This window comes from Tiliqua scincoides, chromosome 2 (assembly GCF_035046505.1).
Source record: "Tiliqua scincoides isolate rTilSci1 chromosome 2, rTilSci1.hap2, whole genome shotgun sequence".
Classification (NCBI taxonomy): domain Eukaryota; kingdom Metazoa; phylum Chordata; class Lepidosauria; order Squamata; family Scincidae; genus Tiliqua; species Tiliqua scincoides.
In genome coordinates this window covers 100126445-100139982 of record NC_089822.1, presented here as the reverse complement: position 1 = coordinate 100139982, position 13538 = coordinate 100126445, and the positions used below count along the sequence as shown (strand labels likewise).

The 13538-nt window shown below is 40.9% G+C and overlaps 1 protein-coding gene across 1 annotated transcript in view; it reads right to left on the bottom strand.

Moving 5' to 3' along the window:
- Positions 1 to 994: 994 nt before the first annotated feature.
- Positions 995 to 13538, bottom strand: part of TNKS (tankyrase) — a 92914-nt gene continuing 80370 nt past the window's right edge. Inside the window, exons 17-27 of the mRNA XM_066613574.1 lie at positions 13307 to 13416; positions 12432 to 12620; positions 12096 to 12333; positions 10323 to 10405; positions 8305 to 8425; positions 7171 to 7268; positions 4607 to 4681; positions 3536 to 3641; positions 2472 to 2658; positions 1722 to 1878; positions 995 to 1234 (exon numbers count right to left, since the gene is read on the bottom strand). Of these exons, the coding sequence (XP_066469671.1) occupies positions 1148 to 1234; positions 1722 to 1878; positions 2472 to 2658; positions 3536 to 3641; positions 4607 to 4681; positions 7171 to 7268; positions 8305 to 8425; positions 10323 to 10405; positions 12096 to 12333; positions 12432 to 12620; positions 13307 to 13416 (1451 nt within the window). The 3' untranslated portion in view covers positions 995 to 1147. The remainder of the gene's footprint in view (positions 1235 to 1721; positions 1879 to 2471; positions 2659 to 3535; positions 3642 to 4606; positions 4682 to 7170; positions 7269 to 8304; positions 8426 to 10322; positions 10406 to 12095; positions 12334 to 12431; positions 12621 to 13306; positions 13417 to 13538) is intronic.

The following is a 13538-nucleotide window of genomic DNA, read 5'->3' as shown; positions in this document are numbered from 1 at the left end:
AAAGATCCATTTTTCCTGGGGGCTCTACCCAGGGTCATTGGGAGTAGGCTTCCCTGCATGGGGAGAGGTCCGACAGAAGAGAGTCCAAAACCACCACAGGACCTCTCATGCTCTTGCTCACTTGTCCCTGTGATGGTGAGCTGGTGAGGGATTGTCTAGGAGTGAGGCTCACTCCTGATCTCTCATTTCAGAAAAAAAACATTATGTCCACTTCTGCCAATGGCAGATTGACCTATCCTATCAAAGTGTCTCTTGTGTTTTATTTAAACTTTGCAAATATTTATCCTTTGCATCCTACTTAGCCGAGAGTGTTTAACAATGGTATTTTAGCCAGGAAAAAGCAGAGGTGTTTGAAGCACAGAGGTGGCTTTTTATGAGGCTGCTACATGAACTCTAGTTTGGACTCCTCTTGGTAGAAGAGGAACTAAACAGGGATAGGTTTCTACCCTAAAATTATACTTCTAGCAACATTTAAAAAAGGAGTTCATTAAAAGTGCAAAAAGAATCCCAGACCAAATAACTAGATCTCTAATGCCTTCTTGGATAAGAAATTCCTATTGCATTGTTAATTGATTTTAGTCAACTTGACTTTGTGCAAAAATATCTTCAAGAAGGGCCTGGCTCATGTTAGTAATACAAAACAAAAAGTAAAATAAATAGCCAACTAAGGACCTTTAAAAACAAAACAAAGTCTGAATGCTGAGAAGGCAGCATGGATTCAATGCAAGCTATGCACATCACAGAACCAAAGCAATGGCAACATAATGTATATTTTTTATACATATAATTTGTGTGTGTGTGTGTGTGTGTGTGGTCGTGGCATAGCCCTGCTTGTTAAATAATGTTCCCAAACATCCTGATTGAAGCAATGATGTTTTTACAAACATGGCAACTGCAGGGAAAATGAGCCTGAGATATGTTGTTAAAAGGCAAACCTTTGTAAACATTTCCTTAAAAGGAACAGTAGCTAGTGAGTACAAATCAGTTACTCATATTTGTTTATAGAGCAATGCTTTATAAAACACATATAAGCTTAGTTCCAGGGTGACAAGAATTTTATACAATGTTGGTGTTTCAAAACTCATGTCATCCATCCAGTCCATAAGTTATTTAAGTCACATAATTTGCTTCCCCCAATCGGTATTTACTAGGTCTTCTGCTCAGCAGCTGTCGCTGTCTGTGAGGGTGTATCTGGCTTCACAATTTGGTATGTAATCAGGTACTCAGGGTAAGCCTAAGAATAAGCAGATAAATTCAAATTAAAAACAATTATGCTGCATGTAAAAAGTGTCATTTATTACATTGAAACACACTAAAAAATAGAAAGACGGTGCATTTCAGTTTCCTTTTACATTGCTTCCCTCCTTCCATTTCTAGTTTGCTAAGTAAATGATAACATATACATGTACATGAACACCCATGTGCACATCTGGGAACCATGATTGAGCCCTGATTGAATTTACATGGATGTTTAAGAAACATACAAGTTGTAGCTGCTTTGAGTATCCTCATATAGAAAAGCAGATTATAAACTCTTGGAAGATGACAGAAAGACTTACTCTATAATTTGTGACAGGAAATAGCAGTGTTAACACTGATGGAACCTGCAGCAATCAAGTTTGGATGGAGCAGCCTTGCATTTACTAATTCAGAGGCAGCATACACCAATTAATTGGCAATGTCAATTTGGGTCCACCAATGCAGAAAGAAGCGTGCCATACCTGTTCTCCTCTATAGATGACATACTCAGCATATGCAAGTCCATTTACACTCGGCCTGCCGATTACAGAGTGATGTCCAGGAGGGGCATGAGCCATTTTCATGGTGCTAAACTGTAAGAAGGATTTTCCCAGCGTCACACGACAAAAAAGCATTTGCCTAATAGAAGGGGAGAAGGAAACGACGAACAAAGTCATCTGATATAGCACAAGACTATCCGGAATCAATGGAGGCCAAACATTTTGCAAGCTACTGATTGTGAATTTCCAGTTTTTAATCAAGTAATAAAAAGTCACCTTTATTTGTTATAAAAAAATATACAAGTATTTGTTCAGACCTTGTATGGGGCATAGCTAACCTGCAGAAAGGTCAGATTCTTCCCGTGACAGGATCAATCACTGCCCAAGAGAGGAAGGAGCGAAACTTGGTGTCTATGACCAACTATTCTAGTCTTGGCTACTTGCATATTGTCAAATGTAAGTGACGCTGAAAGCTTGCCTTTAAGAGCTTTGTCTGGTCAGCAGAAATCATCAGCCCCTTATGGATGGCTTTCACACAATTCTGCTTTTCTAATATGTGGAAACGTACTAGTCTAGTGCTTCCATTCCCCCAAGTCAGAGGATTGACGCAGTTGGTTGCATGTCTTCCCCTTTTCATCTTTGACACTCAACCATCATCTTTTCTCCCATCCATCTACTCCTCCAAAAAAGACAACTTTCTACCTGTGAAGTAACAGCTCACCAGATACCCACCTGTGGCATATATAGCAGGACCTGTCTTTGTGTGTGGGGCAGCCTGTGCCTCCCCCAATTCCATACACATACTGGTTACTTTTTGAGGAATTCTCTGCAAAGTAAATTCCAGCTCCAAACATTCCTCCAATGTATGCATGCCTTTCATCAAATCCTTTGTGAATAATAGCATTAATAAAAGGAGACCCTAGAACAGAACAGAACACAATTCTTTTACATACAGTACAGAAATTCCCCCCCTTATCCAAATATGGATATTTAGGTTCAACCAACTGAACGCAATGTATACATGAGCAAGAGGCGGGAATTCAGCAGGTTTGCACATATTATTTATGATGCTTATGATTTCCAGTCACCCCTTAAAATATCATATTCACCACTCCCATCCTAAATCTTTTGAATGTACAGAAAAATAGAGCCAACGCACAGGAAGAGTGACTCTCTGGGACCAGATAGCTCCACCACTTATTGGCAAATCTATGAATGTATATTAAGTATGTAGTTGGACAAGCTGCCAGGACTGGAAAGACTTTGAGTTTGCCTGCACAAAAATTTTCTACAGAAGGAAGGTTCCCTTTTGTATACTGCTCCCCCTCCATCTGCACCACAGAAAGATGGCCATTGCAAGGCCTGTTTTAATGCTCAACCAAGCCCCCTCACTGGTAGGGCCTGTCAGAGGCATATGAAAATCCCTGTACACCAGCAGTACCTCTATGTATGGAAAACAATGCTGACTCTCTTCAACATCTGTGAAGATGTTCTCTTACACTCCGGTCCCTACTGAGCAATAGCAGCTCTCCAGAACAGACGGCACACTCCCTATCCAACCTGGGGCTCCAGTGTCAGGGCACACTTCTCACCATTTTTTCTTGACTGCCTATTTCTCTTCACGTGGAGAAATTGGGAAAATAAACATTATGCCCAGACCATAAATGTAAAGTTAGAATGCAAAATCATCCTAGTGATTACGTATCCCAAATAGACAGTAAAAAGCAAACAAAAATACACATACTGGTACATTGTAATAAGTCACTAAAATTCAGAGGGCAAGTCTACTTCCTTACCATGAAACAACATGCGTTCATTGTGATGGTTATGGTTTTCCTCTGAGACTTCTTTCTGCCTATGACAGAATCTCTCCCTCAGCTTCTTATTCACAACCTTTTGAATCTATAAAAAAAATTACCCACTAATCAAAATTCAAAAACACCAAACTCCTGTGAGAATTTAAGATAAGCAGTGGCATTTTCAAAGATTTTTTTGAACTGACTTCAGTGGAACTTAGGGATGCTTAACTCTCTCCTGACAGTGCTCAATGGTAGACTGTTGTATGAATAAGGTTCAAGCTCGTTCACTATTATTCAAAGCTACAAGGAGTCACTTGTCTGCTCATTTGCCCCTTGGGCCATAGGACACCTCTTCAGCACTGCAACTATCTTTGGCCAGACTTAAAAGGCAGCTGCAGCACTTTGCCCAATCTGAAAAAGCATAAGGTACAAGTGGAGTGGTGCTGCAGCTCTTTTTCACGGAAGGCCATAAAGGCAGCTGCAATTTGGACACTCGTTCCCTTTCCAATTTAGGGGATGAGCATTATTATGCTGGCTTCATGACATAGGTCTGCAGGAGCAAAGGTACTATTGCTTATGAAGCTCCAGAACTGGGAAGTATGCCAGCAATGATTTGAACAGTCTACCTACTCATACTGGTCCTTTATCCACCCCCACCAAGTCTAAAAATAATCAGTATTACAAAAATAATGCAGGTCTTGCTGTTCAAATGAAAATGGGCAAAAACACTTCATTGTTAAAATGAAAACTGAGCTCAGTCTCATCTTTATTGTCATTGTAGCACAATGACAATAAAGTTACTACTACTACTACTACTACTACTACTACTACTACACTCCATCCATTCCCAAGATTGTTTTGTCCAGAGTGCTTAAGTACGTCAAACTTAAGAAGACACAAGGAAAGCATGCCCACCAGTGTGATTCCCAGGCCTGCCCTAAGCAGCCAGTTTGACATCAAGGAGGACTATAAGAGGGGATGCCCTCACCACTGTCACTGGCAGAAATTCCTTTATCAACAAAATTGGTAATTGCTTATACCTAGACTTGCAGAGTCCTTGAAACTTACCCTGATGACATTGTACCGATTGAAAATGCCCCCAGCATTGCCACCATCTCTGTGTTCCCTGATGGTACTCTGCATCTGTAAAACAGTTATACAGTATAGAGTAAAATGCCCAGAATATGATGTTCCAGAAATACTGAATGCATGCTCATTTTGAATTGTACTGTGACTCGTTTGTAGGCACAATGGAAGGAGCTGCAGGATGTAGGTGATAAAATAGGTCCAGTATAATTTGGTAAGGAGCAGGAAAAAAAAATGTTTTTCATGCTTTGCCTTAGCAGCATACTAATCAAGAATCATTGCTCACATTCTCATTTCATCACTAGGTGGGTGGATGCAGGGGAGATGGAAGAATGCCTTCATTGCTGACAATCTACTGCCTACGCTCAACAAAATTAACCCATTTCTGCCCAGCCCACAGGTGTACACATTTGATCCCTGTTGTTTATATATCCCTGAGTCCCTTCGGGGAGAAAGGCGGGGTAAAAATAAAGTTATTATTATTATTATTATTATTATTATTATTATTATTATTATATGCAACTTTAGGCAGGAATGGTTTAAAGGGAAAACTGATAGTGGGAAGTCTGATGAGAATTCATGGACATTTATTTGGAGGAGTACGGATGAAACACTGAGTTTGACAAATAAGGAACTCCACACTTGTACAATTCTACCTCTCTGCTGTATTTCAGGGCTGACACAGGACTCTACATTTTAAACATCCACAGAATGTAGTCATCATATAAATGCCCTCAATTATTGTTGTCTAAGAGTCAAAGTACATGAAAATGCACATAAGTGTAGCCAGACAAGGCTTTTAAAAGAAGAAGCACCATGCTGGGGGTGACTAAGATTGAGAAAATGGAGGCGCCCTTTTCCTGCCTGCTGTTTCCTCTTCCTGTCTTCCCAAACTGGTTCGTACTCCCAACACAGGCTTCAAGTGGTGTTTTAAGTGCATTGGAAAGAAAAAGCATTAAACCGCAGCATTCATCTTTGGAGCAAACACAGTAACTGAGAAGAGACATGTCTGCTTGATCTCCAGATAGTGAGAAACAGTAAGTATGAAACATGTCATAGTTTAGGGCTACACAGAAAAATTATGTAAGCTACCAAGACAGACACATAATGATTAACCTAAGACACTGGTATACTAAAATCAGAAGAACGCAAGGTGCAATTAGAAGCATAGCTGTGCTCTGCCAATCAATGGAAATTCCCCCAGTCCAAATCTGGTTCAAATGCATAAAGAGGAAGTAAACAAACTTCCCCTCTACAATATCCTATTTTACATATAGCTTAGGTTCCTCTGTGATGGAATACTTGCATTTATTAGGAAAGATACTTCCTGTTCCACATTTTGAAAGGGTGTTTTGCTATGGTTCTGGAAAGACCCTGGGCATGTTAGGGTCAACATTAAGTAAAGTTTTAAAGGCGAGTTGTTTCCTGAGCAGAACAGTAAACCAGAACCCTATTCATGCCAGTTGTTTTTTGAGAAGGTGTTCTTAATCTGGAGTTGCATGTGCAGGATACAGGGGTTCTATAACCTGGGCACAAATATTTCAGAACGGTATATGTTTTATGTGAAATTTTCGGAGGAGGGGGTCAATCAGCTTCTCAAAGGGGTCCATGATCCAAAAAAGGATAATTAATTTAGAGGATTTTTCGGCCTAGCTATGAGTAGGCACAAATTAGCATGCCTTGAGTGGAAAACTAAGCTAACTGTTTCTTCTTGAACAGCACTTCTAATGCAGTTAGATTAGATTGCCCAAGGCTGAATCTCTAAGGCCAGCCCTTCCATAAAGTCAACTGGAATGCTTGCCTCAGGTAGCAGATTGGTGGGGGTGCTCATCACTAATTTACCACCACTGCTCCTCCTCCTACTTCTACTCCCTGGACTAGAAAAGGAAACATGGAAGAGAGCCGAGTGTTGAGCTAGAACACAAGAGAATAGGAGGAGCAGAGGCTGATGGTAATTGGGTAAAGGAGGGCAGAATTTGGCATGACACCTCAGGTGTCAAGAGGTCATGGGCTGGCCATGGAGATCTCATTGTAATTGAGTGGAAATTGTTTCTAGGGGATGCATTTGGGATTGCAGCCTGAAACGGATCTAGCATAATTTGGCTTTAAGTACTGGGCAGGAGTTTAGGTGAGCTTTTGCAAAACACTATCATTTGGTTATGCAGTATCATGTAATTTGATTGACATTTATTATTTTGAAGATTCAGTGGTGGTTACTTTGTCGCTTTTGCTTTTATTTAGTGTCTTTGTATGCTACATAATTACACGTGCCTTGCTATCTCTCCCATAAAGCAATAAACAAATTGATGTCTTTCCATTACAGTTATAGCATATGCTCTTTTCTTCTAGTTCAAGCTTATCCTCTGGGGTGGGAGAAGAACCTGACTATCATTTGACTAACTATCACAAGCTACCAGAAGTTCTATCTAGGAATCAAGGCAGAGTGCATGTGCATCAAATTTCAGGCGCCTGGTGTGAAAGCACCCTAAAGATTTTGAAATATCCAGGTCATGAGTCAGTCCCAAGTGCTTATAGATAATAATTACCTCTTCTTCCACAGACTGATATTCCTTGTCATCAGGAGCAAGGTCTATAAGAATGGTTCCCTGATTTACACAGTGAAAGGTCAAATAGGGATTGGTGCCTGAAAAGGGAATATACACAAGAAATTACATCTGCACACAGACAGAACATGATCATAAGAACAAAGAGCCCTGAAGGATCAGACCCAGGGTCCATCTAGTCCAGCTTCCTGTATCCCACAGTGGCCCAACAGATGCCTCAGGGAGTACACAAGACCACAAGATACCTGCATCTTGCTGCCACTCCCCAAATCTCTGTGGTGATGCAATGTTGCCATTATCACTATGCATTACAATTTACAGCAAGTTCAAGAGCAAATTCATATTCTTAGTTCTTGATTACTCTCTTTGTTTAGAGACCTGGTATAGCAGAATAGCAGCTCCTCTTTAACCATGATTAAAGAAAATGAGCCTGAGAAATAGTCTGGAATGGTGGCTCCTTGGGTTTGGGGTTCATAGGAAGGGACAAATGTCCCAGTTATGTAATGTACCGATTATATAATGGGGTACAGACTCTGCAGTTGGAGGGTTAGATTGGGATGGAGTGGGAGGAGTAGGTTCAATGAAGTATCTAATAGAAACTGCCTCTGCCCAAATTTCAGCTATCGGTAATTCTGTCCTCCCCCTAAAACTCCCCTGAACTCCACCATACCACTTTTCTGAAGGGTCCTCCAGCCCACATAAAAGTCTGGGGGAAAAGGATAGGACTATTGAAGAGAACTTCCTTTCACACAAGGTGCAACCTGACTCAAGCAAGTCAGGTTACAATCCATGCACAATGGATGCAGAGATAACATTCTTGTTATTTTTTAAAACTTTGCTTATGTTCTTCTTTATTTCCAGCAAACCCACTAGGAGAAATTTTTGTACTATATCCTCAGGTTTTTAGATAGGGGCAGTTATAAAAAATATGTCAAACTAAACAGAACGTTTACCTAACATTTATTTACCCAACGTTTATTTACCTGACATTTACCAGAACGTTTATTTATGTTACCTAAATAATTCATTTCCTCAGGCCTACCCTGAAAGATTTCTATAATTGTTTGAGCTAAACTTCAGAACTGATTTTAACACAGGATGCCTTGAGAGACTCACCTTGCTGTCCACCTAGAAGTCTCTCTACACCTTTTATTAATTTATGACGATGTCCATAGGCATTTATACCAATTTCTTTCAGCTCTTCATGTCCCATGTCTGCCAGTACATCCAAAGTAATCTGAATTCCAGAGACACAACAAAAATAGATGTTAGCTTCCTTGAGCCTTGGAAGTAAACAGAAAGGTGTTTTAAATAGACTAATAGGCAGGCTGATGAAATTCATCCTCTTATCTTCTCTTTCACACACACACACACCCCGTCAACATTTAGATCTGAGGTATTTTGTCTTTTTTACTTAAATATTGAACACTCATTGACAGTAAACTACTCATGCCTTTTGGATATGACAATTAAAGTACAGGTATTGATGACAATTAAAGTACAGGTATTGATACTTCAACAAATCAGTCTCTACATGACTGGGTTCAAGCCACCCTAAGATAAAGGTTAACTTAAAAAAATCCCTGAACTGTTCATTTACTGCATTCATGGCAGCTCATATTTTTAAAAACAATTTGATATGAAAACACATTTTTAAGGTCAGAGATTACAGGTGAAAACAGAGGATAATTTAGTTTTGTCCCAAGACACCTTTTTTTGGGGAGGGGGAATCTGAGGGTCATTTAAGATTTCACCTGGCCCAAGTCACTTTCTGAAATATGGGCTGTGAACAAACAGACAATAAAACAAAACACAACCAAGCCACAAGTTACACATAAGTAATCAAAACACTGGTCAGAAAGATGAACTTATCATCGAAGAGGATTTCCTGAAACTGACCAACAAATATTTCACTCATTATTGTGACTTTCTAGAAATGAGTAAGGATTTTAAATTCTGCAAAAATTTTTGCATGCTTTCCTAATTTGACTACTGTTTTTAAGATGTTAATACGCTTTTCTCTGTTTTTTTTCTCTGTTTTATCTGTTGTTAATATGCTTTTATCTATCTTGATTTATCTGTTTTTAAGTTATGTTTTTTATTTGTTTTAACCTTTGTTGTAAGCAGCCTTGCGTCCCTCCGGGGCGAAAGACGGGGTAAAAATAAAGTTGTTGTTAACAACAACAACATTCTGTTTATGCATTACTGTTCCCTACCATAGAACCTCTAAACTTGTATTACATCTCAAAAGAGTGAGCGCAGAGACTATGTCATAGGTGAGGCCAGGTTAGGCAAGTGTCAAGGGCCCAAACCTCTGACTGACCACATCCTGTCTAGCTTTAGAGACAAGCCCACTGTACTCCCCCATCTTTCGGTAAGTGTCCCCATTGACTTACCAGACTAGGGGGTGGTGGTGGTGAAAGAGCAGCTGCAATGGTCTGTCCTCTTTCCTGGACACCATTTTAAAATTACCCAGATACTCTGCTGTATCCCTGTGCAATGTCAGGGGCTGTGGCATCTGAGAATTTTAACACAATACATGGGAAGGAAGAGGCTGAATCACTGCAGCTGCTGCACCTTTCTCATTGCCCAGTTAACCAGGCATTACTTTCAGAGTGGCCAAGAAGCTGCAGCAATCAGAGTTGTTCTTTGTAGTTTTATTGTAGCAATGGAGGTGCACAGGAGAACTCCCCTCTAACTCCTGTTTGGGTTATGGGCAAAAGCGGTATGTGTATAACTGACACACACAAACGTGCATGTGTTAGTGCTTAGGGGCACAGGGCCCCCTAAAATTAGTGCCACTCAAGTGAACATTTACCCAATTCCAGTCATGTGACCAGGTCACAATGCCGGGATCCAAAGAGCCACAGTTTTCAATTCCTAGGCCCCCAGGCTCTATTACTATCTACTTCTGAATGCTTCCTCAGTTTGAAAAGCCATTTGCAACATTGCATGTGGGGCTTTTGAATGCTTCCTCAGTTTGAAAAGACATTTGCAACATAGCATGTTGAGAAACGAAAGCTCCCTTGAACATAGCAAACTACTTACAAAGTTCTTCAGATACTAGCCAGTGTGTCCTACTACTCCACACATACTATAAGCACAAAACTGAGAAGGAATGAACAGAGTCTGACCTGTTCAGTTTCAAAGATATCTCGAAGATGTTCCAGACCCAGACTTTTCAGGAACTGGCTGATGTTCATGTCAAGACCAACAACTACAATAAAAAGGAACATATCAACATATTCTCCCAGGAGGCATCCAGTACACACTAAACCACCTATCAAGTGTCAACTTCATCAGCTCTTATCATGAAGAAGTACTTCCTGCTATACCTCCCACATAAATACTTGCACTCTTTGACTTTCATCAAAACTCATTATATTTAAACAAATAAAATATAACAAGCAATGCAATTCTGAGAAACTTAGAGCTCAACTCTATGCATGTGTATTCAGACATAAGATGCTTAGAATGTTGACGTAGAATGTTAGAACATTAAGAAAAACTGGTTGCCAAGCAACCAGGAAGTGCTTAGCTCCCAATTTTTCTCAACATTCTAAGCATCAGGGAGCCCTGAGGAAGGATGCTCGGGGCTCCCCACAACTCCTGCAGCTGCCAGCAGTCCTCAGTAAGTAAAAATAGCCCCCTTGCAGCCTTGTTAGCTACACAATCCTAGGGATAGTGTTGCTGCCCTAGCCCCTCCTCCGCAAAGTCTTACTTAGGGAGTAAAATTCTCCCTAAGTTTGACAACCACTATCTTAGAACAAACATTGCAGAATTTAAGAAACAAGTTTACCTTGCATTCCCATAAAGGTATGCCAATCAAGCTTTGTATTCAAGTAGGAGTGGGGTCAGAAGTGAGCCAGGTGAGGGCCCACAGATGCCCCAGGAGTCCAACCAACCTAGACATGAAGCCCTCCAATGCAGGCAGTGGCTGCACGAGTAGCTCAATAGAGAAACTTGCATCATTACTATCTTCTCTTTCCATAACAGCTTTCTCAGAGGCTCAGGGGTCTCTGACAAAGCCCATTCAAGGATGGGGATGGTGGGAGAAGAGGCTATTTGGTGATGCTGAGGGAGGGGGCACCCAAAATGTTATGAAGGAGGCATACTCCAATTGCTCCTGTTTCCAACCCATCCTTGGTCAGGGGGAAGGAAGAGGAGTGATGCTGGAGAGTGCCTTGCCCTCAGTGGTAGTGGAGAGCTAAAATAGTTGCTTTTATCCTTTCCATTTTCCTGCCTCAGTATAGGAGCAATGCTGGAGGAAGCTTTCCCCGGTGGAGTACTGAGAGAGAGAAATACCAGAGATTGCTGCACAAAGTGGATGAGCACGAGAAACAGTGATTGTGTGAAAATGCAAGTGCTGGGGGCGGCCCAGAATTCAACTTGGCCTGAGCCCCCTCCCACCCAACCCTGGTCCCAGCACTATATACAACTAGTAAATATATAAACCTTTCATTGGTTTAGAATCCCAAGGCAGGAAAAAAAATTCATTAACAGTCAAGAATAGTGATCAAAATGGGAATTTCATTCATTTCTGGTTAAGCCTAGGAATACAGGCGGGCACTTTTCATTCACAGATTCAGAAACCACAGATTTGACTCACCACGGGATCCAAACCCATGGTGGAGGGCCCCACCTGACTTCCTGGATGCAACTGGAAATGCTTTTCAGTCACATCCAGAAGTCAGGTGGGGGCCAAGACTCATGGATTTTGTTATCTGTAGGTTTCGGCATCTGTGAGGTTTCTGGGAAAGGAACCTTTGAGGATGCAGAGGGTTGACTGTATGCAGCTCTTTCAAATGTTACATAGTTCATACCTGCATAATGTGCTGAAGGAGATAATCAAAACACAGGCACAACAGAAATTACAGTATTGTCTTCACACATTCAACAAAAGTTACCTTCTCCTTCCTTCCTCTCTGTTCCTGCTGCACCATCTCCAGCATTGGATGCCCCTCCCACTGCAAGTTCTGCAAGAGGTCCTGCAAGATTATCAATGCTGCTGGCAGCAGAAAGACAAGAGGGAGTAGATGCTGGTGAAATGATTGAGGCACTAACTACAGTAGCTTGAGGCTTAAAGCAGGTTGGCAGGGCTTCTGGAGGCATTGCATCAATCAGAAGAGCTCGAATATCATCAGCCTGAAAACAAGAACAAGAAACATTTTAAGGGCAGATCTTTCTCTTGATGTCTACTTGTCTACCAGCCTTCAACCACAAACTTTTCAAAAGGAGCTTACCGTGGCTAGGTCCAGAGGCGTTTGGCCTTCTTGGTTCTTCATTGTTGGATCCGCACCATGAGCTAGAAGCAAAGCACAGAGCTGCGTCCTTCCTTTTTGGGCTGCTTCATGCAATGGTGTAAATGCCCATTTATCTGTTGCATTTACACAGGTATTGTACTTAATCAGCAAGGCGGCTATATCCACATGCTGGGAAAAAATCCATTTCAAATTAGTACCACAGCAAAAAAAATTCTCAAATCATTTGTTATTTATTTAGAAACCCAATATGGTTGGATTTTTGTGGGAAACACATTGCAAATATGTTGTTTATATGTATACATCTACATGAACTGGGCAGGACTAGATTTGCCAATATGCAAGGGGGAAAACTAGAGCTCCAGACTGGGCCGCTGTGATTCTTCAGTTACCTGGGGTTTTCCTGATGTAAACAGGTGCACTTTTTTGTTCCTATCTTCATATATAAAACTGAAATTTACTTACTGATAGTTGTTAGAAAAGGGACTGCCCCCCCCCCCAATAATTCGATTTGGCCATGGGTTTCACCACAATCTACAGGGAATACAGATGGCCCCATTTACCAAGTGGTAACTTACCAGGGCATTCCAGTTCAACACAGTTGTCTATATCGTTCTGTCAAGTAGTGAGAAGAATCTTGCCATTTGCTTCACAGATTTCTCATTAGGTACAAGAGTGTTAAAATCTCCTCACCAGTTTAACAAGTGGTTAGGTGCAGCTGTCAGTTACCATTTGGTAAGCTACCCTTCCATCCTATCTTAGTACATAGTCCAGGAAAAACTTCCTATTTTTCATTTTAGACATTCCACAGAAACAAAAACTGATGTAATCCAAAGGTTGCCAATAGATGTACTTACCCCATAGGATGCTGCATTATGTAGTGGAATTAATCCCCCTTTGTCTTGAGCATTGACATCAGCACCATGTTCTAGAAGGTATTCAGCAACTTCCAAATTATTATAGCCAGCTGTATAAAGAAAAACAAAGGAGTAAATGTAATACACAGAAGACTCACAAACACAAAAATATACACTCTTAACCTCTTTCACTTCCTGTTTCATTCATTGGATGATTCTTTAAGTAGTTGGC